Source organism: Vidua macroura (genome assembly GCF_024509145.1).
Source record: "Vidua macroura isolate BioBank_ID:100142 chromosome W unlocalized genomic scaffold, ASM2450914v1 whyW_random_scaffold_38, whole genome shotgun sequence".
NCBI lineage: Eukaryota > Metazoa > Chordata > Aves > Passeriformes > Viduidae > Vidua > Vidua macroura.
Genome location: NW_026530535.1, coordinates 5511043 through 5534482, shown reverse-complemented (window position 1 = coordinate 5534482; position 23440 = coordinate 5511043). Strand labels below are relative to the sequence as shown.

General features: G+C 43.3%; 1 protein-coding gene across 1 annotated transcript in view; it reads left to right on the top strand.

Moving 5' to 3' along the window:
* Positions 1-23440, top strand: part of LOC128822735 (kinesin-like protein KIF2A) — a 229650-nt gene that overhangs the window by 78651 nt on the left and 127559 nt on the right. Inside the window, 4 exon segments of the mRNA XM_054004546.1 lie at positions 8541-8606; positions 9235-9335; positions 17690-17785; positions 22895-22949. Of these exon segments, the coding sequence (XP_053860521.1) occupies positions 8541-8606; positions 9235-9335; positions 17690-17785; positions 22895-22949 (318 nt within the window).

The following is a 23440-nucleotide window of genomic DNA, read 5'->3' as shown; positions in this document are numbered from 1 at the left end:
CCAATACCTATATTGTGCAAATTATGAACAGAAGGAGAGAATTGAGGGAAAAGGGGCTGTTAACTCAGAGACCTCCATTAGACCTAGCAATACATAAGATTAAACCTAGAGATAGAGTACTCATTAAATCATGGAAAGAAAATTCTTTAACACCTCGTTGGGAAGGCCCCTTCGTTGTTTTGCTCACCACAGAGACTGCAATTCGGACCGCCGAGAAGGGATAGACCTACGCAAGCCGAGTTAAAGGACCGATCACTACGGCTGACCATTGGAGAGTAATGAGCCAACCCGGAAACCTGAAGGTCACCTTGAAGAAGAACTAACGGACTCAGTGTGGGTAATCCAAATAGACCAAGAGGGGGAACAGAAAGGGTACACTTACCCCTCGGCTGATGATTATAGAGTAGTATCTGAAGAAATACATGGTGATTATTATCCTTTTGTGTGCTTTGTTTGTAAAACTTGCCAAGAACGGTGGTGGGTCCATTGTTGCAAAGGAAAGCCACCTACTGGGATTTGCTCCAGCTACTGCAAGCTAGAGCGAGGATTAACAAGAATCATATTAGAGTTAGGAGAATTAGAGAATAAGTGGGTAAGGTTCAAATCAGAAGAGTGGTGGGAGGTTTACAGAAAAGGCGTTAACCCTGAGAATTTTTGTTTCCACCTGAATTAACCTGCCCCCTTTGTTGCCCATATTGTAAACTGGTGTTGTCGGAAAGAGCTGAAAGAAATCCTGTGTAACTCATCCCCGGTCAAGGATAAGAACTGGGAGCAGTATAAGGCTAGAAGGGGAAAAGGGAATGGATGCGCTGGAGAGTACCGCTGCTGCCGAGAAGATGGTAATCCCCGCGGCTTGAAGCACCCGAGTCGGCAGGCGAGGCAGAGGGGAAAGAACCAGGCTCTTCCCAATCCCAAGTGGAATAATACAGAAGTACTCCCGACTGGGTATTGATAATCTCCCCAAAGGTACCGACTCAAACACCCCAGGTAGACACAAAGGGCAACAAACTAAAAGGGGAATAGTAGGGAGTTATGAGTTAAATGCAAAAACAGGACTCCATCCTCCTTGGCAAGTTATCATTATTGTAACTCTGATTATGTTATTGCCAGGAGGATATTCTCAATTCTCACATCAACCCTTTAAGTGGATACTAACCCGAGTAGATAGGAAGGAAATCCAAACTCGGATATCATCCGGATCTCCTAGCTTTACACTGTCATTATGCACACTGGCCCCCATCGAACCATGTCTGAATAAAATAGGTTTCTATATGTGTCCAGCATCAAATCCAGGAAAGGGATATTGCAATTACCCTGGGGAATACTTCTGTGGGTATTGGGGCTGTGAAACAATAGCATCGGATTGGGAGAGATCAGTGGCTTACTGTTTCCTGGGGACCCTACGGCTGTAAAGCTCCACAGAAGGACTGGTCGGGCGGCATAGTCAATCAGGGGAATTGTCAATTTGTGTATCTGAATGTATCTAAACCATTAGATCCAGGATGGACAGTGGGACGGACGTGGGGTTTTCAGTACGTGGAACCCGGTAAGGACAGAGGCAACATGTTCACCATAAAGAAGGAGCCTATCTCACCAGATACCCGACCAGTAGGCCCTAACCCAGTAATAGCTAAAGATGGAGAGCCAAGCCATGTTGAAATAATCAATAATCAAAGTAACGCAGGAATGGAAAATTCAACTGTTGTCACCCAGACAATAGCACCCCCTAGCGAGGATTCTCGATTTAACACCCTTTGGAAGCTGGTGGAGGGAGCGTACCGGGTCTTGAATGTAACTAACCCCCGGCTTACAGAGCATTGTTGGCTCTGCTTTGATGTTAAACCCCCATTTTATGAAGCTATTGGAATATCAGAAAAGGCGAGACGTGCAAATGGCAGTAACCTCCCTTCATGTAATTGGAAAGATCCACGGGGGCAAGGAATCACATTGGCCTCAGTAACAGGGAAGGGGAGATGCATTGGCCAAGTGCCCCAGCACATGGAATTCCTGTGCGAAATAATAACTACAGCAAAATGAGAGGATAAGCCAGCCAAGTGGTTACTCCCTGCTAAAAACACAAAGTGGATCTGTGCAAAAGGAGGACTCCCACCCTGCATCTCCCTGGAAATTTTCAATGAGACCTCAGATTACTGCATACAAGTAGTCATAATCCCAAAAATTATCTATCACCCTCAAGACTATGTATATAACCTACAAACTACCCCAGCACACCATCTACAAAAACGAGAACCTTTTACTACACTTACAGTGGCTGCTTTAATGCTCATGGGGGGAGCAGGTGTAAGCACGGGAGTGGCCTCCTTAGTAAAAGAAACGAAAGAATTTCACTCTCTAAGGGTAGCAATAGACGAGGACTTAGAGCGAATAGAGCAATCGATATCAGCCTTAGAGAAATCAGTGAGATCTCTATCTGAAGTAGTTTTGCAAAACAGGAGAGGATTAGACCTCCTGCTCCTACAGCAAGGAGGGCTATGTGCAGCACTCAGAGAGGAGTGTTGTATCTATGCAGATCACACAGGGGTAGCCAGGGATACAATGACAAAACTAAGGGAAGGATTAGAAAAACGAAAAAGGGAAAGAGAAGCCCAACAAGGTTGGTATGAAACCTGGTTCAACAGTTCCCCGTGGCTGACTACCCTATTGTCCACAATGGCAGGGCCCCTAATTTTACTGATTTTGGGACTAACCTTTGGCCTGTGCATTTTTAATAGGATCATAGACCTAGTAAAGAGGAGATTGGAGGCTGCTCTCCTCATGTTAATAAGGGCCAAATATGAACCCGTACCGGAGGATCCTGAGACTAATGAAACCTTAGCCCTTAGCTTACAAGAACTAAAAAGGTTTGATGAACAAAATAAAGAAAAAGAAAAGGGGGGGATTGTGATAAGTTAGAAAAGACTCTTTGTTCATCAAGACAGAAAGAAGAAGCCTTGTGTAGATAACAGAAAATCAAAGGAGAAGCCTTGTGTAGATAACAGAGAATCAAAGGAGAAGCCTCATGTAGATAACAGAAAACCGCCAGACAGAAACTAGTTAGTATGTTGATTACTTAAGCTGGGTGTCTAATTAGAACTTAGGTGCATATGGAAAAGACCATTGCAGGGCCGTGGACTTTCGCCAGGGAAGAAGAGAGGAGCTTCCCTCGGGCGACCAACAGAGAGTAGAAGACGACCCCCTAGCAACAGAAGGCGCAAGCGCAGAGTACACCCAGAGATACCGCGGCCCCAGAAAAAAAAAGTATAAAAAGACTGTGGGAAGGGGGAAACCGGTGTGTGGGCCGTTTTGCGGAGCGGGGACTCCCCGGCTGCACACAGCGCTGTTTGCTTGCCATCGCTTGCTGTAATCAATAAATTTCTGATTGACTCTTGAAAGGCTGAACAAATTATTCGCCTCTATTTATAACACATGCATAGCTCCTTTCTTGTGTTTTACATATTCCAGTGCTCTTTTTAGAGCATCTAATTCACAAGTTTGAGTTTACCAGTTTAAGGTTAATTTCCCTTTTTCAATAGTTTGCATGTTTTTCCCATCAAGTTTGCATGTTTTTCCCATCATTTACTGCATACCCTGTATTTTCTCTTTGTACAGGGGTTTTGTATCTCTGTTTGCTAACATAACCCCCCAAAGGGCTATCTTGGGGTATCTCTGCTGGTACTCTTTTACTCCCTTTTTAGTCTTCTTTTTTTTTTTTTTCTGTACTCAACTTCCTGGTTTTCTGTCCCATTTTTCAAGATCTTATCTATTAATGTCCAGCCTCTGTTTCCCACTTTCTCTAACAACCTGAATACCACCTTCTTTCAACTACCCACACAAAAAAATCCTTTTGCTCACAATACTATTCAACACAATACACATCCCTCCAAGGAGATAAGGTGAAGCTCAAAATAAACAATCTACATTACATATACTTTCATTCATCTACATTTACTCACTTTTATTTCTCACTCACTCTCACACACATTCACACCCTCAGGCCTATTCTTTCATACTTCTCGACTTCTGCCTGGTTGAGTTTATTTTTCTATCTCACCCACCTGGACTGTGTAAGGTTTTATACAGACAGGCATGGGCATGGAGACCCTGGGAGCATACCTCGCAAACCTGGCATCCCCCAGGTGCTTTTTACCCCCCAGAACCTTAAGTACTGACACCCCTAAGTTTCCCACTGACTTAGGTTCAGCACTTCATACATTTCCCTTTATTTTATTGCACAGAGGAAGGAAACGTTAGCAAACCTCTTAGACTTACACAAAGGGATTTCTGTTGCCAGAGAATCACGGATTGTGTAAGCCCCCACCCTGACCCCTTCCACCTCCCCGAGGTTTGGCTATCCCTCTTCCCTAGAGATAGCCTCAGAGTCAGGGGTTCAGACCTCCGCACCTTGCCCGATCTGGACTCCCCCCCTGGGGGAATGGGTTACAGGACTACCCTGCACAGCCGCAGTGCTAAAAGGTCCTACGATACTGTGCCATCCTTGCTTTGGCATCAGCCTCTCTGGGCTGCAGTACCGCCAGGCCTCTGGGAAGTGCCTTGAATTTGGTTGCCTCTGGTTGTGGGACCCACCCTCACACCCACAAGACAACAAGGTACCTTTTACTTTCAATTCACCTATTACACTTTTAGGTGTTACTGGCCAGTCCCAGTGCTCTTGGATATCCCTCAGTCCGGCAGAATTTTTTGCTCCACCCTGGATGCTCTTGGGCACTCTTATCCCTCAATCCAGCAGAATTTTTAGGGGCCCCTTCCACACTATTTCTTTTTTTTTTTTTTTTTTATCTTTTTTTTTTTTTCCCAGTGGATTACGCCAGGAAAACCCTCGGCTTCTTCTCTCCACGGGGTTCCACTTCTTCCCTGAGACTCAGTCCCAGTTTCCCTGGGGGGGATTCTCTCACTCCTTTTTATGACTCACTTAGTCTCTTTACTGGCCTCTTTTGTCACGAAAAGTCGAAACTGCAGCATGGGAGACTTCCGCAATCACTTGGCAGGTCTGGGATAACCAGCCCGCCTCTCATTCACACACATTCACCCCCCCCCCCCTTATCCGCCCCGTCCAAAAAAATACTTACCTATTCTTTGTCCTTGGGTCATTGTTTTTCGTGTGCACTTTAGTCTTAGGGGCCAATTACCGCACTTTTAGGGAATCCTTTCCCTTTTCTTTGTTTTATTGTCTCCTTTTGCCCATCGGATCGTAACTAACCTGCATCGTAACCTGCGTCTGTCGGTCACACCAGGGGAACAGAGCGAGGCTGCCTAACAGGGCAGGACACGTCTTCCTCACCCTGATTCTCGTAAGGCACCGGCAGAGAGGTGTTAAGAACCATACTCTGCTACCATAATTGTGAAAAACACCAATCACTTGTTTTTTAAAATCTTAAAAGTTTATTAGTAATTGTGAAAAACGCCAATCACTTGGTTTTAAAAATTTTTAAAGTTTAATAATAATAAAATGGTTATAAAAATAGTAATACAATTAGAGTAATAAAAATTTAGAGTTAGGACAATTACAAGACAATAAAAAGCAAAGAATTACGGACGTCCGGATGCTCTCGGGCCCTTAAGCCACGACAAGCATACCTTGTGAACAAAGGAATAACCTTAAAAGCAATAGCCTGTTGCATATACAAAACACTTCATGATTATGCATATATTTTATTTAAAACAAGAAATTCGTCTGGTACTTCTCAAAAAGTTTCTGCTAATCCCCAGGCGCCTTCGAGTCTAAGTCAGGCTTGAAGAAGTTCGTTTCTATTGATAAGGAAAGCCATAAATTCCTCTCCTCGGGAAAATTTAGGTGTTTCTGTAATTGTTATCTTTGTGCGAAGAATTCCTTGATTATCTCATGTCTTTCTTGAGCTAGTTAAAAAGTATCTTACATAGTATAGTTTCTATTTTAACACTGTGTTATAACCTAAAAATACATTCAACACACTACTTGAGAGAATTATTACAGCATAACTTTCCAACATTACACATATAATATTCATTGTAACATTTGCGAAAAGCCAATCATAAAATATGCATTTTTCACAGTAATAAAATTAGAGTAATAAAAATTTGGACAATGAGGATTAGGACACTACGAGACAATAAAAAGCAAAGAATTACAGATGTCCGGATGTTTTTGGGCACTAAGCTGCCAAAAACATGCCTTGTGAACAAAGGAATAACCCTCAAAAGCAATAGCCTGTTGCATATTCATATATCTCATACATGATGCATAAATTCCTTGCAAATTAAGAATTTTTCTGGTTTTTGTCAACTTCTTCCCATTAATCCTGGTGGTTCCATAAAGACGGAGAGAAGGTGGAAGAATGTTTGTCTTTTCTGGTAAGGAGGCCGTAACTCTTTATGTGCCCTGTTGCTATTACCTCTGTGCGAAGACTTTCTTGATTATCTTATCCCTTTTCTTGAACTAGTAAAAAATATCTTACATCGCATAGTTTCTATTTTAACATTATGTTGTAACCTAAAACTATATTTAACACACTACTTAAAAAGGATTAATACAGTATTACAAAATAACCCTCCATAACACATATAGTATTCAATCTAATATTTGCGAAGAGCCAGTCATAAAATACGCATTTTTCACAGTAAAAAAATCACAATAGGTTCATGCATATTCATTTCCTACCCCCATTTAATATTAAAACTGTCTTATCAGTTTTTATGAGCCTGCGCAGTTCTCCAGTAACATCACTGTAATGTCACTGTGCCTGCAACCTAACTTCAGTCTTCTTTCCAAGGTCGGTGGGGCTCCTCCTTATCTCTCTTCAGCTTGGAAGCTTGCATTTCTTTCTAAGTAACCTTGAATCTCCTTTGTTCTCTCTGCTGGCCTTTTGCGAGCACAGCAAGTTAGCAGACTAAATAAGTTTAGCAGGCTAAAGACTAAACAAGCTAAAACAGCACTCTTCAGCTAAATCAAAAAGTGGTTTCTACCCCAAGTCAGGGTTATTTCTCACTTTACAGTTAATAGTGAAAAATCTATAAAAATACTCAAATATCACAAGAGGATAAGTGGACAGAGGACATCTAAACTACAATAACATAATTATACATCAATAAAGCTTCTCTTAATATTCACACAATATTCATCTCTTAATTGTGAGAGCCAATCATCTCATTATCTATCTATAACAGTTTCCATTTTCTCTCTTGCATTAAAGTTATCTCGTACTGATGATGGCAATGATTCTTTTTCCAAATGTTAATCTACCGTCATTAACTCAGGCTAGATTCCATTCCATCTGTTCATGCTTGTAAAACAATGGTTTTGTCCATCTTTTTATGTGTTCAGACTCCTCTGGTGGATGATTGGGATCACTTTCTGCCTTTTGCCTCTGGGGGTGTTAAATCAGAAATCTCATGAAAAGGGGAATTTTTTTTCAAACCAGTATGTTTTAAATTTGAGATATCTTCTTGATGGGCTTTCCTCACAGCCATATATGTCATCATTTGTAGTAAATGTATGTATGTTTTGTATGGAATAACCCTGTAGCTTGTATTTTAATCGGTCCTGTGCATCTTACTATTCACAGTTGGAGTAAGTATTTGTTCTTTGTTGGCCTTATAATTAAACTTTTCTCAGCACACTGTCTTTAGTGTAGTTAATTCATGCTATAAACTAGATCTCCTATCATATTTGGGGTGATCTGGAGGTTTGTTTTCTCTATCCCATTTGATACCTGTTTCCATAGTTTTCTTCATTTTGCAGTGTGCTGGTCTTCATTTGGAATGTCATCTCCAGTCTACTAATCAAAAGTGTTACCTTCACTTTTGTACTCTTCTCGCAGATCTTGTTAGGAACATGTACAGGAAAATGGCCATCTGAAGCAGAGCTGCTTGAAGCAACTCTGAAAAACAACTTAAAACATTCAGCTCTACCCAAGAGGCTTGCATGCATGCCACTCTCACTGCATTCACTGGGAACAGACATCACTCTGCATCATCAGAAATTAGAGTCCATTATCACATATCATAGAATCAATAAGTTTAGCTTTCCAGAATAGTGTCAAAAAGGCTTGTTTATTCCACTTATAGATTGAGCTGCACTTTGCTGCCTTTCCTTTCTCTATCACTCTACTCATCCACATGTTGTAGGTTCAATGGAGTGGGACTGTTTTGTAACATCTAGAGAATGTGCAAATGGGGAGTCCTTTTTTACTGGGTTTTTGTGTATAATTACAATATAAATAAAATTTTAACACTTAAAACTTCAAAACTGCATTTCTCCAAGTACATAATTAATTTTATGCACATAATAAGTTCTATTAATTATGATGCGGCATTGGTACATATTAATTATGTTGTGTTGGTGTATAACTCTAGGATAAAAAAAGATGCATACTGAATGTCTTTATTAATAGATTTTCTACATGTATGGCTCCCCTCCCCCCCCCCCCCCAATAAATTTTTGTGTCTTGAAAGGGGCCTCTTTTTATCTTGTCATAAAGCTTTCACTATCGGATAGAAATGTTACTCTTCCATATCTAGATGGCCTTTGTGCTTTTCATTTGCAGTGGTTGCTTTTGCACACACACGGCCTATTCAGCTTCCTGAACAGTCTTCCTTCTCACAACAGAATGGTAGTTTTTCAGATATATCTCCAGTTCAAGCTGCAAAAAAGGAATTTGGACCCCCTTGTATATAAACCATGTATCAAGGATTCATTCTGGGCATTACATGTACATTTTTTTTCAATTATGTTGTTGTCTATAAATGACAAATGTTCTATATATGCAGTTGCCTGTAGGCTTCCTCAAGAAGCTTTTTCAGAGTTCTGTGGCTAAAGAAATGTTCACTTTTGTCATAGCTGTTCTTTCTGTCAAATTTATTTTTTGTTTATCTCTTTTTAACTATGACAGTGTTTTTTTTTTTTTTTTCATTTACCTGGGCTTTCTTTTAATTCACACCAAGACATCACATGTATCCAAATATCATCACATGTCCAAATATTTTCTGAGGGTCATTGCTATATTTTTGGTTCTGTAATGATTGTCCCATTAGTATGCCTTTTTTGCATTCATTTATTATATACATTTTAGAAATTAAATTGCTGTAATTATTTTATCCTAATACTAATATGCTTGAAAAGATACTTGATATAAATGAATGCATTTTAATTATTCATAAATTAATAGAATTGAAATGTTATGGTATAAATACTAAATTCATGCAACATTGAAAATATTTTTCAATTATATTTTCTTTAAGCACGTAGAAAATCCAATTGTGTAAAAGAGGTTGAAAAACTGCAAGAGAAACGTGAAAAAAGAAGATTACAGCAGCAGGAACTTAGAGAAAAAAGAGCTCAGGTTAGTATTTTTAGCTCAGATGGAAAATGTATATCAGAAAAAGAAGTTGCTTGCAAAATTATGTGCTTTTTTCAGTCTTCAACAATTTTTATGAACTATAATAATCTTGAAATTAAATGCTTTCATCCTGTATGTGGTTTCAATAAGTATTTTGGTACATGATTGCATTGTTTTGATAACTATATTCAGTCAGTTTCCCCCCTCTTTTCTTTCCTACAGAAATAATTGCTTACAATTGCTTAGCATTCTATGTGTTATTTAAAAATGAGGTCCTGATGACAGCTATTGCTTAAGGAAAATATATTAATGAAAATAATACAATATTTGGCATTTAGATAGGGCTGTTATTCTACAGGAGACATTAATAGAATGATTAAGGTTGGAAAAGGCCTTTAAGATCAGCAAGTCTAACCATCAACCTAGCACCACTGTGTTCACCACTAAAACATGCCCCCAAGTGTCATATCTACATGTTTTTTGAACACTTCCAGGGATGGTGATTCTAACACTTCCCTGGGCAGCATGTTCCAATGCTTGACAACCCTTTCTGTGAAACAAATGTTTTGAGGCCATTTCCTCTTGACCTGTCACTTGTTACTTGGGAGAAGAGGCCAATGCTCACCTCACCACAACCTCCTGTCAGGGAATTATAGAGAGCAATAAAGTCCCCTGAGCCTTCTTTTCTGCACACTGAACTCCCCCCCCCCCCCCCCCCCCCCCCCAGCTCCCTCATCTGCTTCTCATCAGACTTTTGCTCTAGACCCTTCCCCATCTCTGTTGCCCTTCTCTGGACACACTCCAGCACCTCAATGTCTTTCTTGTTGTGAGGGACCTGAAACTGAACGCAGGATTCCAAGTGCAGCCTCACCAGTGCCCAGTAGAGGGGGATGGTCACTGCCCTGGTCCTCCTGGCCACACTATTGCTGAGACAAGCCAGGATGCCATTGGCCTTCTTGGCCACCTGGGCACATGCTGTCTCATGTTCAGTTGCTGTTGACCAGCACCCCCAGGTCCTTTTCACAGAATGGGTAAGGTTGGAAGGGACCACAATGGGGTCTTCTGGTCCAACCTCCCTGCTCAAACAGGGTTATCCCAGAGCACATTACATAGGATTTCATTCAGGTGGTTCTTGAATATTTCCAGTGAGGAAGACTCCACAACCGCTCTGGGAATCTGTTCCTGTGCACAGTCACCTGCACAGCAAAGAAGTTCTTCCTCATGTTCAGATGGAATTTCCTGGGCATCAGTTTATGCCCATTGTGTCTTGTCCTATTGCTTGGCACCACCGAGAAGAGCCTGACTCCAGCCTCTTGGCACCCACTCTTTAGATATTTATATACATTGATGAGGTCCCCTCTCAGTCATCTCTTTTTGAGGCTGAAGAGGCCAAACTATCTCAGTCTTTCATTGTAAAAGAGATTATCCAGATCCATGATCAACTTAGTAGTTCTCCGCTGGACCTGCTCCAGGATCTCCATGTCCCTCTTGTACTTAGGAGCCCAGAACTGGACACAGCACTCCAGATGTGGCCTCATTAGGGCTGATGGCAGCAAGCTCAGTGCTGTGGCTGGTACACCTAAAGGACTGGATGTCATCCAGAGGGACCTGGACAAGCTCAATAAGTGGGCACATGGGAATCTCATGAGGTTTAATAAGACCAAGTGCAAGGTGCTGCACCTGGGTTGGTGCAACCCCCAGTATCAATCCAGTCTTGGGGATGAACTGATTGAGAGCAGCCCTGATGAGAAGGACTTGGGGGGTGATGGTGGATGAGAGGTTAGACATGAGCTAACAATATGTGCTGGCAGCCCAGAAAGCCAACCATGTCCTGGGCTGCATCAGAAGCATGGCCAGCAGGTTGAGGGAGGTGATTCTGCCCCTCTGCTCTGGTGAGACTCTGGGGTCCCCAAGACAGGAAGGACATTGACCTGTTGGAGCAAGTCCAGAGGAGGTCACTAAGTTGATTAGGAGAATGGACCACCTCTCCTATGAGGAAAGGCTGAGACAATTGGGTTTGTTCAGCTTGGAGAGAAGTCTCTGGAATGACCTAATTGCAGCCTTCCAGTACCTGAAGGGTATGTACAAGAAAGATGGAGAGGGACTTTTTACAAGAGTATGAAGTGATAGAACAAGGGACAATGGTTTCAAACTGACAGTAGGTTTAGATTAGATATTAGGAAGAAATTCTTGACTGTGAGGGTGGTGAGGCACTGGAACAGGTTGCCCAGAAGACTTGTGGATGCCCCATCTCTCAAAGTGTTCAAGGCCAGGCTGGATGGAGCTCTGATCAACCTGGTCTAGTGAAAGGTGTCTCTATCTTTGTCAGAGGGGTTGGAACTAGATGATCTTTAAGGTTCCTTTCAACCCACGACATTTTATGATTCTTTGAGTAGAGAGGCAGGATCACCTCCCTTGACCTGATGGAAATGTTCTTCCCAATGCACCTCAGGATACCATTGACCTTCTTGGCCACAAGGGCACACTGCTGGCTCATGGATAGTGTGTTGTCCACTAGGACCCCCAGGTCCTTCTCCATAGAGCTGCTTTCCAGCAGGTCAGCCACAGCCTGTGCTGATGCCCGGGGTTATTCCTCCCCAGGTGCAGGACCCTGCCTTTGCCCTTGTTGAATTCCAGATGGTTCCTGTCTACCCATCTCTCCAACCTGTCAAGGTCCTTCTGAAGGGCTGCACAGCACTGTAGGGTATCGGCCACTCCTCCCAGCTTTGTGGCATCATTGAACTTGCTGAAGAGGCAAACAATACTTGGCCCAGTATTGAACCTTGTGGGACACCACCGATGATAGGCCTCCAACTGGACCCTGTGTCATTGATCATGACCCTCTGGGATCTACTGTTCAGCCATTTCTCAACCTACTTCACTGTCCCCTCATTCATTTCTCACTTCCTGAGTTTGCCTATGAGGATGTTGTGAAAGACAGTGTTGAAAGCCTTGCTGAAGTCCAGGTGGGCAAAATCCATTGCTCTCTCCTCATCTAACCAGGTAGTTGTTTCATCTTAGAAGGCAATCAGGCTGATCAAACATGATTTCCCTTTAGTGAATCCTTGCTGACTGCTTCTTATCACTTTCTTGTTCTCCATGTGGATAGAGATAGCCTACAGAATGAGGTACTCCATCACCTTTCCAGGGACTGAGGTGAGGCTGACTAGCCAGTAATTCCCTGGGTCCTCCTTCTTGCCCTTTTTGAAGACCAGGTTGACATTTGCTTTCTTCCAGTCCTCAGGCACCTCTCCTGATTTCCACAGCCTTTCAAAGATGATCATGAGTGGCCTCCCTATGATGTCTGCTAGTGCTTTCAGCACTTCTGGATGCATCCCCTCAGGGCCCACAGACTTTTGGATGTCCAGTTTGCTTAGGTGTTCTCTGACCCAATCCTCCTTGACCAAGGGAATGTCTTCCTCCCACCATTCCTTTACCCTGGTCTCCTGGGTCAGAGATCCCTGAGGGCTGGTCTTATTAGTGAAGACTGATGCAAAAAAGGCATTCAGTACCTCTGCCTTCTCTGTGTCCTCTGTTACCAGGGTCCTCTGTCCATTTAGGAATAGGCCCACATTATCCTTTGTTTTCCTTCTGTTATTGATATATTTGAAAAAGCCCTTTTTGTTATACTAGACATCTTTGGCCAGACTTAATTCCAGATGGGCCTTGGCCTTCCTCATCTCATTTCTACTTACTCTGACAACCTCTCTCTATTCATTCCAAGTGGCCTGACCCTGCTTCTACCTCCTGTGCATTTCCTGCTTTTGCATGAGTAATGACAGGAGTTCTTCATTCATCCAGGCAGATCTTTTGCCCCCTGTGTCCGATTTCTTGCTTGTCATCAGGATGCATTGTTCTTGAGCCTGGAGGAAGCAATCCTTGAATATCAACCAAATCTCTTGGACCCCTCTTCCCTGCAGGGTCTGTTTCCATGGGATTCGTCCAAGAAGATCCATGAAGAGGCTAAAGTTAGCTCTCCTGAAGTCCAGGGTTGTAATCTTACATGCTGCCCTGCTTCCTCCTTGCCCAATACTGAACTCCACAATCTCATGGTCACTAGAGCAAAGGCTGCCCCCAACCTTCACATCTCCAACAAGGCCTTCCCTGTTTGTTAGCATAACATTTCCACTAGGCAGCTTTCCAGCCACTCTTCCCTAAGCCTAACCCCTTGCTGCATGGGGTAATTACAGCATTATGATAAGTTGTTCTTTATGATCTTTGATGTTTTATAGATCTCTTTTAGACTCATGTTTGAACAGTGAAACAATGATTTTTTTTCTTTTTCCTTTATACCTGTCTATGCATTTATAAATTAACTTTGCATAATGCAAACAGTTTGCCAGTAAGTTGCTATAAATTTATGTGAAAGAAAGGAAGTTGTTAGTTTTATTGAGTTTATATGGCCAGGTTTTGGTAGCAGGGGGACTACAGGGATGACTTCTTAGAGAAGCTGTTAGAAGCTTCCTCCATGTCTGGCAGAGCCAACCCCTGGCAGCTCCAAGACAGATGGGCTGCTAGCCAAGGCTGGGCCAATTAGAAGTGGTGGTAACGCCTCTGTGATAACATATTTAAGAAGAAAGAAAAAAAAATGTATTGCGCAGTTGCACTTGGCAGCCAGAAAAGAGCAGGGTGAGAACATATGAGAGGAACAACTCTGCAGACACCAAGGTCAGTAGAGAAGGAGAGGGAGGAGCTGCTCTGAGCACTGGAGCTGAGATTCCTCTGCAGCCCGTGCTGAAGACCATGGTGAAGGAGGCTGTGCCCCTGCAGCCCATGGAGGTCCATGGGGATGAAGACGTCCACCTGCAGTCCATGGAGGAGATCCATGCTAGAGGAGGTGGATGCCTAGGGGGAGTCTGTGAACCCATGGGAAGCCTGTGTTGGAGCAGGCTCCTGGTAGGACTTGTGAGCCCGTGGGGGACCCACATTGTAGCAGCCTGCCCCTGAAGGACTGCACCCTGTAGAAGAGTGACCCATGCTGCAGCAAACTGGGGAGGACTGTTGCCAATGGGATGGACTCACGTTGCAGCAGTTCATGGAGAACCATTGCCCGTGAGGCGGACTCATGTTGGAGAAGTTAATGGAGAACTGTCTCCCATGGGAGGAAGCCCACGATGAAGCAGAGGAAGGACTCCTCTCCTTGAGCAGCCACAGAAACAAGATATGATTAACTGACCATAACCCCCATTCCCAGTCTCCCTGTGCCACTGGGGGAAGGAGGTTGATCTGGGAAGGAGGGAGGGGTGGGGGGAAGGTGTTTTTAAGGTCTTATTTTTCTTATTATTATTCTGCTCTGATTTTGTTAATAATAAATTCAATTACTATCTCTAATTCAAGCCTGTTTTGCCCATGATGGTATTTGATGAGTGATCTCTCTCAGTCCTTATCTCAACCCATGAACCCTTTGTTATATTTTCTTTCCCCTCTCCAGCTGTGAAGAGGAATAATAGAGCAGCTTTGGTGGGTGCCTGGGCATCCAGCCAGAGTCAACCCACTACATTAATCTTTTGAGAAAATCTATTAATATTAAATGACTTGCTGTCATAGAAGTGTAAAAGCTTTAGCAAAACTAGTAGCATAGTCTTGTTGGCAGCCTGTATGTGTATGTGTTAGTCTCTCCAAAGAGATACTCCTGTGGTGGGCTGACTCTGGGCAGATGCCAGGTGCCCACCAAAGCTGTTCTATCACTCCCCTCCTCAGCTGGACAGGGGAGGGAAAATATAACGAAAGGCTCATGGGTTGAGATAAGGGTAGGGAGAGATCACTCACTGATTACCATCATAGGCAAAACAGATTTGAGTTGGGGATATTAATTGAATTTATTACCACTCAGAGTAGGATAATGAGAAAGAAAACAAATCCTACAAACCCCTTCCCCTCTACCCTCCCTCAGTCCCAGTCTCAGCTTTATTTTTAATTCTCTACCTCCTTCCCCCAATGACACAGGGAGACAGGAACTGAGAGTTATGGTCAGTTCATCACATGTTGTTTCTGCTTCTGCTTCCTTCTCAGGGACAGGACTCCTTCCCCTTCTCCAGCATGGGGTTCCTCCTATGGGAGACAGTCCTCCTCAAACTTCTCCAACTGAAGTCCTTCCCACAGGCTACAGTCCTTCACAAACTGCTCCAGTGTGGGTCCCTTTACACAGGGTGCAGTCCTTCAAGGACAGGCTGCTCCAGCAGGCATCCCACACGGGGTCACAAGTCCTGTCAGTAAACCTGTTGCAGCATGGGCTTCTCTCTCCACAGGGCCACAGGTCCTGCCAGGAGCCGACTCCAATGTGGGCTTCAGACAGGGTCGCAGCCTCCTTTGGGCATCCACCTGCTCCATAGTGGGTCTTTTCCATGGACTGTGGGTGGACCTCTGCTCCCCGTGGATCTCCATGGGCTGCAGGGGCACAGATGTCTCACCATGGTCTTTGCCACAGGCTGCAGGTGAATCTCAACTCTGGCACCTGGAGCACCTCCTCCCCCTCCTTCTCCCCTGACCTTGGTGTCTGCAGAGTTGTTCCTCTCACATATTCTCACTCTGCTCTTCTCTGGCGCCAAGTACTTCCACGCAATAATTTTTTCCCTTTTAAAAATATTTATTACAGAGGCATTACCACCATTGCTGATGAGTTCAGCCATTGCTGGTGGCAAGTCCATCTTGGAGCTGGCTGTCATTGGCTCCGTTGGACATAGGGGAAGCTTTTTGCAGCTTCTCACAGAAGCAACCTCTGTAGCCCTCCCTCTACCTGAAACCTGGCCATGCAAACCAAATACAACTACCAATCTGCTAGTGACATGAGAAATACCATCACCAATTCAGGTAATTTACTTCATGGTTTAATGATTTTTCTAAGTTGACCTAAAATCACTTATTTTGAATTCTTGTTCTCTAATTTCCATTCACTGAAACAAATGCAAAGCATTACTATGGCTTTATGTGTGAAGAGCAAATAATTGGAGTAAATAATTTGTTTCATATTTTAAATTTTTTTGATGTGGTGCTACAGCTTAAATTTTCTTTTTATCACTTCTGTGACAACTCTTTTCATCCATCATTTGCATATTCTGTTGTGAAATGCATCAAAAATTAGCCAAGCACTGGCATCTGGTGGGCAAGACCTTTAAACAGAGTTTGAAGAATATTAGGCAAATACCTTTTCCATAATAAGCAATACCCCTTTCTGAATGTTAGAAGGAAATGTTTCAGCAGGAATACATTTATTATTGACTTACTATAAGTATTTTTAAGTTCACTGTAATCAGCGTGAACAACTTAAAGGTACAGTCAGCTTCTGATTACCAGGGCACAGTTTTGTCTGAAGTGTGGATCAGCTGTGTTACAGGTGTAGAGACATGAGCTGGCTCCATTTCAGCTTATTAAACCTAATGCAGTACTTTCTGAAAGTGCCTATCATCAGATATGATCCAGAAGGAGTTTTAGCTCTTTTGGAGGAAACCATGCAAAGTTTAATAAGGTCTGAGCACCAGAGCTGTCTATGCATGGCATCAGCAGCATGTTCTGAAATGAGGTAAAAACTGATAGTTGCAGGGAGAACTGACAGGAAGAACATTTGAGTGATTCTGCAGTGAACCAGCACAGCCCACAGTAGGCTCAGTAGCCCAGGCTTTGCAAGGTTTAGAGGGGCTCTGTGCATGGCCTCTTATATGTCCATTCACTCAGATACTCATGGTTCCAGGTATAGGGACAGGAGACCTTGTGCGCCTGAATATAGCCTTCTGTGTATCATTTGGATTGATTTTGCTTTTTGGGGGGGTCTAGGAGTGTTAGAACAGTTTCCAATGTATCCAAGTAACTGTAGGAGCTAATTCAGGACCAGCAAGTAGGATCAACCTCCTTTAACCAACTTGGATGTAGCAGGGTTGTATTTAGAGTGGCTGGGGCACCCGCACTGTACTCTGCAGTGTGTTTTGTACCTGTATAATAGAGTGTATCCATTTGTCTGTTGGACCAATTTATCTCAGATTAAGATGCATTGACTGTATATGCTATCTGTTGTGCAAGATGTTCAGCTGTGCTTCTTTAATGTGAAGATTCTGGCAAAAAGCAGTAGTCATTTCTTTGTTGAGTAGAATTTTAATAACTCCTCAATTCAAAAGTATTTTATAATACATGCCAACCAAATATATGAAATAGAAAGTATATAATTGTTTTGCTTTATGACCAGTAAATTGGCTACATCAGAATAGAAAAAGGCATTAAACTTGCAGTTGAGACATTTATGGTGTTTTGGATAAAAATTAACATTTCAGTTAATGTGTATTTTTTTACAAATAAATTTAGAAGGTATTGAAATTTGTTCATTTCAGGAAAAAATATATTAGAAATTCTGTTGCTTGTTTCCCTAGGATGTTGATGCTACAAATCCAAATTATGAAATTATGTGTATGATAAGAGATTTCAGGGGAAGTTTGGATTATAGACCACTGACAACTGCAGATCCTGTAAGTACACAAGCGATGTGGAAATTTTTTATCCTTCTGAATTTTGGTCTTTGTCTCCAATTTTTTTGATGTATGTACCTGGCCTTGAACACTTCCACAGAGGGAGCATCCACAAATTCTCTGGGCAATCTGTGTCTCACCACCCTTACAGTGACGCTGTTGAGCAGGACGGGAACAGAGAACTCCAGTATAGAAGGCAAAGAAAATGAATTGATTTATTTCAAATGTACCGCTCTATATATAGAGAACATCGTGAAGACTAATTTCATTGGTCTTAGAGTAAAAACATCTCACACCATTGGTGTGCAGTGAATGACGCACAGTGGCAGAACATATCTATAAACAATGTGAATAACAAGATAGATTAGAGAATTATTTACATTCTTTCCCAACTGCTTCCCAGGCTGTTGCCTGGTTAGAAAACCCTTTTCTCTTTCTCTCTGACTGAGATGAGAATATTCACATTACAGTAAAGAATTTCTTCCTAACATCTAATATAAATCTCTCCTATTTTAGTTTAAAATCATTTCCCCTCATCACTATACTCCTTGCTAAAGAGTCCCTCCTCATCTTTCCTGTGCGCCTCCTTTAGGTACTGGAAGGCTGCTATAAAGTTTCCCCAGAGCCATCTTTTCTCCAAGCTGAACACCCTCAGCTCTCCTAGCCTGTCTCCATAGCAGAGGTACTCCAGTCCCCGATCATCTTCATGGCCTCCTCTGGACTCACTCCAACAGGTCCACATCCTTATGCTGGAAGCCCCAGAGCTGGATGCAGTACTCCAGGTGGGGTCTGACAAGAGCAGAGTAGAAGGGAAGAATGACCTCTCGACCTGCTGGTCACACTGCTTTTGATACAGTTTAGAATGTGATTCACTTTCTGGGCTGTGAGCACACATTGCCAGCTCATATTCAGTTTCTCATCCACCAATACCTCCAAGTCCTTCTTGGCAGGCCTGCTCTCAATCTACTCATTGCCCAGCCAGTATCCATGTTTGGGATTGCCCTAACCCAGGTGCAGGACCTTGCACTTGGCCTTGTTGGACTTCATGAACTTCACATGGGCCCAACTCTGAAGCCTGTTCAGGTCCCTCTGGATGGTATTCCTTCCCTCCAGCATGTCAACCACACCACACAGATTGCTGTTGTCAGCAAAATTGCTGAGGGTGCATTCAATCCTACTGTCCTTGTCACCAACAAAGATGTTAAACAGTGCTGGTCCCAATACCAACGCCCGAGGAACACCACTCATCACTGGTCTCCACTTGGACATTGAGCCATTGACTGTAACTCTTTGAGTGCAACTGTCCAGCCAATTCCTTATCCACCAAGTAGTCCATCTGTCAAATCCATGTCTCTCCAGTTTAGAGACTACCATGTTGTGCAGGATAGTGTCAAATGCTTTACACTAGTCCAGGTAGATGACAACAGTCGCTCTTCCCTCATCCACCAATGTTGTAACCCTATTATAGAGGCCACCAAGTTTGTCAGGCACAGGATCCAGCAGAAGGCCACAAAGATGATGAGGGAACTGGAGCATCTCTCTTATGGGGAGAGACTGTGGGAGCTGGGCCTGTTTAGTCTAGAGAAGACTGAGTGAGGATCTGTCCTGGTTTAGGTCAAAATTTGGGAGGAAACCTCCAAATGGGGTCCCTCTAGAAAAGAAAATTCAAGCAGCCCCTCCCCCTACTGGTTCGGGAAAAGATTTCCTTGGAGAAAAGTAGAAAAAATTGTTTATTTAACAAGCAAAGTATTCACAAACATTAAAAATGAATAGTATTAAACAGTGGAACCTCTTGTTCTGAAGAGATGGCAAATTCAGAAAGTCCTTGTCATGGAGTGTAGCTTGGCTCTTTTAGTCTCTTATCAGTCCCTTCGGTGCTGGAAAATGCCGTGGCCCAGGCCCAGGCCCTGGTGGGCGGCAGGTGCAAGCTCCCGGTACTCTTCTGGGTTTTCAGTCCAAAGTAGGTTTGAACAGTTCCAAGAAAAAGAAAAAAATACAGTCCGGGGAACTTCTCTGCCTCAGCTAGCTAAAAACTAACTAAAAAGCAAAGGAGAGCTCTCTCCTGCTGTCCATTCGTGCTGCAGACAACACAGTCCAGGGGAAGGAATGTGGAGGAGTGAGTGCAGTTTCTGAAAACAAGCTGAGCACTTCTGCCCCTCCTTCACTCTCAGAACCAGTCTTAAAGGTGAAAAACTTAATATCCAGCATTAACAGAATAGACGATTGGGGATACAAGCATCATAAAGTCACCCCAAGACAGGATCTCATTAATGCATATAAATATCTCAAAGGCAGGTGCCGAGAGGATGGTGCCAGACTCTTTTCAGTGATACCCAGTGACAGGATGAGGAGCAATGCCCATAAACTAAAATGCAGAAGTTTCACCTCATCATAAAGAACTTTTTTACAGTGAGGGTGGCAAGGCACTGGAACAGGCTGCCCAGGGAGGGCATGGAGTCTCCCTCTCTGGAGACATTCAGAACCCACCTGGACATGTTCCTGTGTAACTTGCTCTGGGTGACCCTGCCTTAGCAGGGCACTGAGGTGACACTGATTGGTCTGTAGTTCCCTAGTCTTCTTTATTTCCCTTTTTGAACATTGGGGTTATGTTTCCCCTTTTCCAGCCATGGGAACTTCACCAGACTGCCATGATTTCTCAAATATGATGGATAGTGGCTTAGCCACTTGTCTTGGTTTGAAAGACACGTTTGCCAAAAAAGGCAGGAACCTCCCTTGGAATGGAAAATATGACCCCCTTCCCTCTTGAATTATTATAACTTTGAACTTAAGGGGCTTTCAGGCAAACATATAGGAAAAGGAATAACAGTTCTTTACTAGTATGTATAACAAGGCAAACAAACAACAACAATAGCAGCAACAACAATCAAAACCAGAAACCCAGTAACAGCCTTCTCTTGGCTGTCAAGCACTTTCCCCTTTGGTGCAGTTATGATCACAGACAGCAGGGGTGCTGGTGGCTCCTGGCTGGGCAGGTGAGGTGCGATAATTCTCTCGTGGCTGCAGGGGCTGCTGTGGCATGAGCTCAGCTGCCTCTCTTTCACCTGGTAATGGCAGGTGCAGCCAGCAGAAAAGATGGAAAAGGGCTTCCTTTGTAATAAATTGAGGCGAATAATTTGTTCAGCCTATCGAGAGTCAATCAGAAATTTATTGATTACAGCAAGCGATGGCAAGCAAACAGCGCTGGGTGCAGCTGGGGAGTCCCCGCTCCGCAAACGGCTCAAACCGTTTCCCCCTTCCCCCAGTCTTTTTATACTCTCTTCCTTCCGTGTCCGCTGTATCTCTGGGTGTACTCTGCGCTTGCGCCCTCTGTTGCTAGGGGGTCTTCTTTTACTCTCTGGTGGTCGTTTGAGGAAGGCTCCTCTCTTCTTCCTCTGTGAAAGTCCACGGCCCTGTAATGGTCTTTTCCATATAAGGTTATACGTTATATGCGCCTAAGCTCAAGTCCTGTTATCTACACAAGGTTTCCCCTTTGGATTCCTGTTATTTACACAAGGCTTCCCCTTTTTGTCTTGATGGACAAAGAGTCTTTTCTAACTTATCACACCTTGACAAACTCTCATGGAGGGGGGGGGTGGTGGGGGGGTGGTCAGTCCTGGTGCCCCTCCAGATAGCAAAATAAGCTGTAGCAGGAACCTTGGAAGCAGCAAGCTGGAACAGCAGGGATGAGCAGACCCTGGAGTGGCAAACAAAATGTAACAAAAACTCCACAGCTGTAGCAGAAGCCATGGGGTGTCTCAGCAGACACAGGGTGCTGGTTACAGTGTAGTGAAGAACCTGGAGCAGTGACAGAAAAAACGGTGGGGTTGGACAGTGGCAACCAGGCTCCCAAACGCAGCCAGGAGAGGCTCCTGCAGAGTGGGAGGGGCTCGGGATCATGAGTTTTCCCCTGAGGCACCCAAATAGATGGTGAGGGTCCTTTCCAGTCAGATCGGGTGTTAATAAGGTCCCAGTGCAATGGCTGAGAGCTCTTGCACCCTATGAAAAAAATGTCTTTTAAATATCTCCCAGCTCTCATTTGCTCCTTTACTTCTGAGAACAGTTTCCCAAGGGATCCCATATACTAGCACTGAAAGTTTGCCTTTCTGAAGTTTAGGGTCCTGATTCTGCTTTTCGAAATGAACAGGGCTAATACCTTTATTAATGTTCAGCTCTTTATTAAAAAGATCAGCTGGGCAGGGGGGCTGACACAGAGCTCGCCCCCCGCTGATATAGCTTTCCCAGGTAGCCGAAAGGGAAGGAGGCGTGCAGAGTCTGTCGCTGAAGTCCAGAACAACAGCTGTCCCCTCTCCTTTCCTTGTGGCAACACCAGGAAATTCCGTCTCTTCATCTTTGCTTCCCACACTCTACTCTAGTCTAGTCTTTTGTAGGTGATGGTGACAGGGCAAAAGTCGATTAGGGGATGTGTTTCCCTCTTCCTCAGCTAGGGCATTTGTCTCGCCCCCTCTACTGTGTTTAGTTTTTTTATTTATGGGTGTCTTTATCCCCTAAAAAACGCTCCCATGGTCCCAAGGGTTCTTATTTGCATTTTAGTCCCAGAATGGCAGCGTGGGTGGGGGGAGGCCGGTTATCTCCAGGTAGTTTAGAGAAAACAAACAGAGCAATTAGCTAATTAACATTTCAATATTGGTACTCAGCTAGAGCCAGCAGCCGTTCCAGTGTTGCCATGGGAACTAGGAAGGCCCTGCCTGGGAGTATCTTCGTCCCCCGGGGAACACCTGGAACTTTGTTCATTACACTTTTTGCCTCTTCTGTACCTCCCAAGACTGAGAATTCTACCTGGGCATGATCAAAGATATTGTGACAATTTCTGTCAATAGCATATCTACCCTGTTACACCTGGATTTAGCTTGCTATGTTCCAAGACATACCAGATACTCTGCAGGATCAGATCACTGTTTTATTAATGTATGGTTCTCCCTTTTGGGTTCTAGGTTACTGTGCAGACACAAGGGGATTTTACACATTCAGATGACTCACTATCTTGTAAATTTATATTTGTTTAAATTATATTGTTATTCAAGAATAGAAGTAAAATACTGTATAACTGGAATTGGGGTATATTTCACTGAAAGATTATTTCCTTTGTAGATTGATGAGCACAGGATATGTGTTTGTGTGCGAAAACGACCACTCAATAAAAAAGGTATGGCCATTTAAGATTTTGCAGAATTTTTTCTCTGAAAAGCTGCTTCTGATAGTAATATTATTTATATTAAAGAGATCTAAAAATACTGATCAAAGGCAAAACTCTGTTATACTGGACAATATGTGTGAGGTACCCAGAAAATTTATAAACTTATCATAATCTGAATAAAGATGGGGATAAAAGTAGTTAAACTGTCACCATTTTATGGAGTGTAATTTTTTTCCCAAGATCATCTAGGATGCATTTTGTTGATCTGGGAATTAATTCTACTGTAATTTCTTCAGTATTTTTATGTTATGTTCGGATCACCATTCTTTTAAAGTATCTTGAAGTGATCTTCTGATCAGTGAGCTACTCAATGAAAACTTTCCTACACTTTTTTGTTAGAGATGTATATTTGTACTTTCAAGCCTTGAATCAGACATTAAGGGTACAATTCGGGTGCCTGAATGTTGGTGTCTTCTGACATTTAAGGTGCTCAAGGGTGT